At 44.7% G+C, this 1,683-nt stretch overlaps 1 protein-coding gene across 1 annotated transcript in view; it reads left to right on the top strand.

Moving 5' to 3' along the window:
- The first annotated feature begins 401 nt into the window (after positions 1-401).
- TPMT (thiopurine S-methyltransferase) overlaps positions 402-1,683 on the top strand; it is a 10,285-nt gene continuing 9,003 nt past the window's right edge. The window contains exons 1-2 of the mRNA XM_009895802.1: positions 402-541; positions 1,336-1,428. Of these exons, the coding sequence (XP_009894104.1) occupies positions 402-541; positions 1,336-1,428 (233 nt within the window). The remainder of the gene's footprint in view (positions 542-1,335; positions 1,429-1,683) is intronic.

Below are 1,683 nucleotides of genomic sequence, written 5' to 3'. Positions count from 1 at the left end.
CCCGCCTCCCCGGGTGTCGTGTGTCTGTCTGTCTGTCTGTGTCCGTGTGTGGTGTGTGTGTGTCCGTATCCCCCGGGGCAATGGGGCCGGGCAGCCTCTGGGTGGCTTCCAGATGTGTACAAAACGGGAGGTCACCGGCGTTTCCGCAGCGTTTCCACTGGGTGCGTTTGAGGAGGCTTCACCCCCGGGGGGGGGGAAGGTCTGGCCGAAGCCACCCATAGCAAAGAGTCTCCTCTATGACTTTCAATACAGCTACATTTAAATAGTCTCCAAAATACAATCTCTTAAACTGTACTAGATTTTTATTTGATTCTAGGAAGTAAGAGCCGGTTCCAAACTACTCATTGGGTGGGGGTAATTTTTCCCTCTTTTTCCACAGCTGCCAGCGCTGCCTGGGGACGATGGACGGCTCAGCAGATGCGTGCGGGGTCCCTGAAGGCACTGAGATCGGGTCACAGAAAGACAGAGTGGTGACCGAGGAGGAATGGCTGCGAAAATGGGAAATGGGTAACATTGGATTTCACAAGGAACAAGGGCATCCGTACGTGACTTTACCCTTCTGCCTAAGCTGTTTTAAAAAAATGCTGTGAGGTGAATGATTTGACTCAGCCAAAAAGCTCTTTAACAGAAAATGCAGAAAATGGAGCATTTACAAAAGGAAAAATCTTTCACACAGCTTGAAAGTCATATTAATATTTTTGTGGCCTACATTTGTCAAAAAAAAGGGCAGAGAAAAGAGAGGATTGCATTGAATTTAGAACTTTTAAATCAGGTTTTAAACTATAAAGCTTGGATAACTTGACTAAGAATCTTAAATTTTCTGATGCAGAAGCTCTGCACTGCTGTTCGTAAGCTATGAAACTGGGGCCTAAAACCATATGCAGAGGGCATGGGAGCAATTATTGTGCACTGGAAGACAGGGGCCTAAGAGAGAAAACCCAATTATATAGTCTTGCAACCAAGGAAAGTTACATTTAAGACCTGTATAAGTGATTTGATAGATACGGAAGTTTAATAGTCATTCTAAGTTGCCTATTGTGGCCCTCTTAGAGGTGGGTTGTTTGGTTTGTTTACTTGACAGGACAAACAGAAAACAGAACAAAGAGAAATGCGTTATTTTCTCACAGAAATTAAATTTACTTTCTTTCTAAGTAAATGGAAAGCGAATGGTTGTCTTTTATGTTTTTATTTCTGATGGTACAAAGCAGGTTGAACTAAGAACCTGTGTTCCATCACGGAGTTTGTGTGTTACCTGGCATAGGACGCAGCACTTGGCTTTTAGTGTGCGGCACAAATACTCGCAGTGTGAAGTAAAACATCTCTGTTCTTCTGCAGGCTCCTACAGAAGTATCTGGACGTTCTTTTAAATGGCAGGAGCGGACTGAAGATTTTTTTCCCGCTTTGTGGTAAAGCAGTAGAGATGAAATGGTAAAGGGTGGATTATAAGAGCAAAAATCTTATTTGATGTGGGGAGGGAGGGAGGGAGAGGGGGAATTCCCAACCTTACATTGGCCAATGGAAATGTGCCGCATCTCCGCTGGTAGAAAAGCAGCGTCACTGGAGGCTGAAGGGAGGAGGAAGTTTGGTTTCATTTCCTGGCGTTTTGTATAGTAGCATAAATGGGATGGATAAGGATTAACCTGAAAGTCCTCCTGATTGTCCCAAGCTCAGCTTGGGGAATGC

This window comes from Charadrius vociferus, unplaced genomic scaffold (genome assembly GCF_000708025.1).
Source record: "Charadrius vociferus isolate BGI_N301 unplaced genomic scaffold, ASM70802v2 scaffold422, whole genome shotgun sequence".
NCBI classification, from domain to species: Eukaryota; Metazoa; Chordata; class Aves; order Charadriiformes; family Charadriidae; genus Charadrius; species Charadrius vociferus.
Note: the sequence above shows the minus strand (reverse complement) of the source record. Positions and strands in the feature narration are given on the sequence as shown.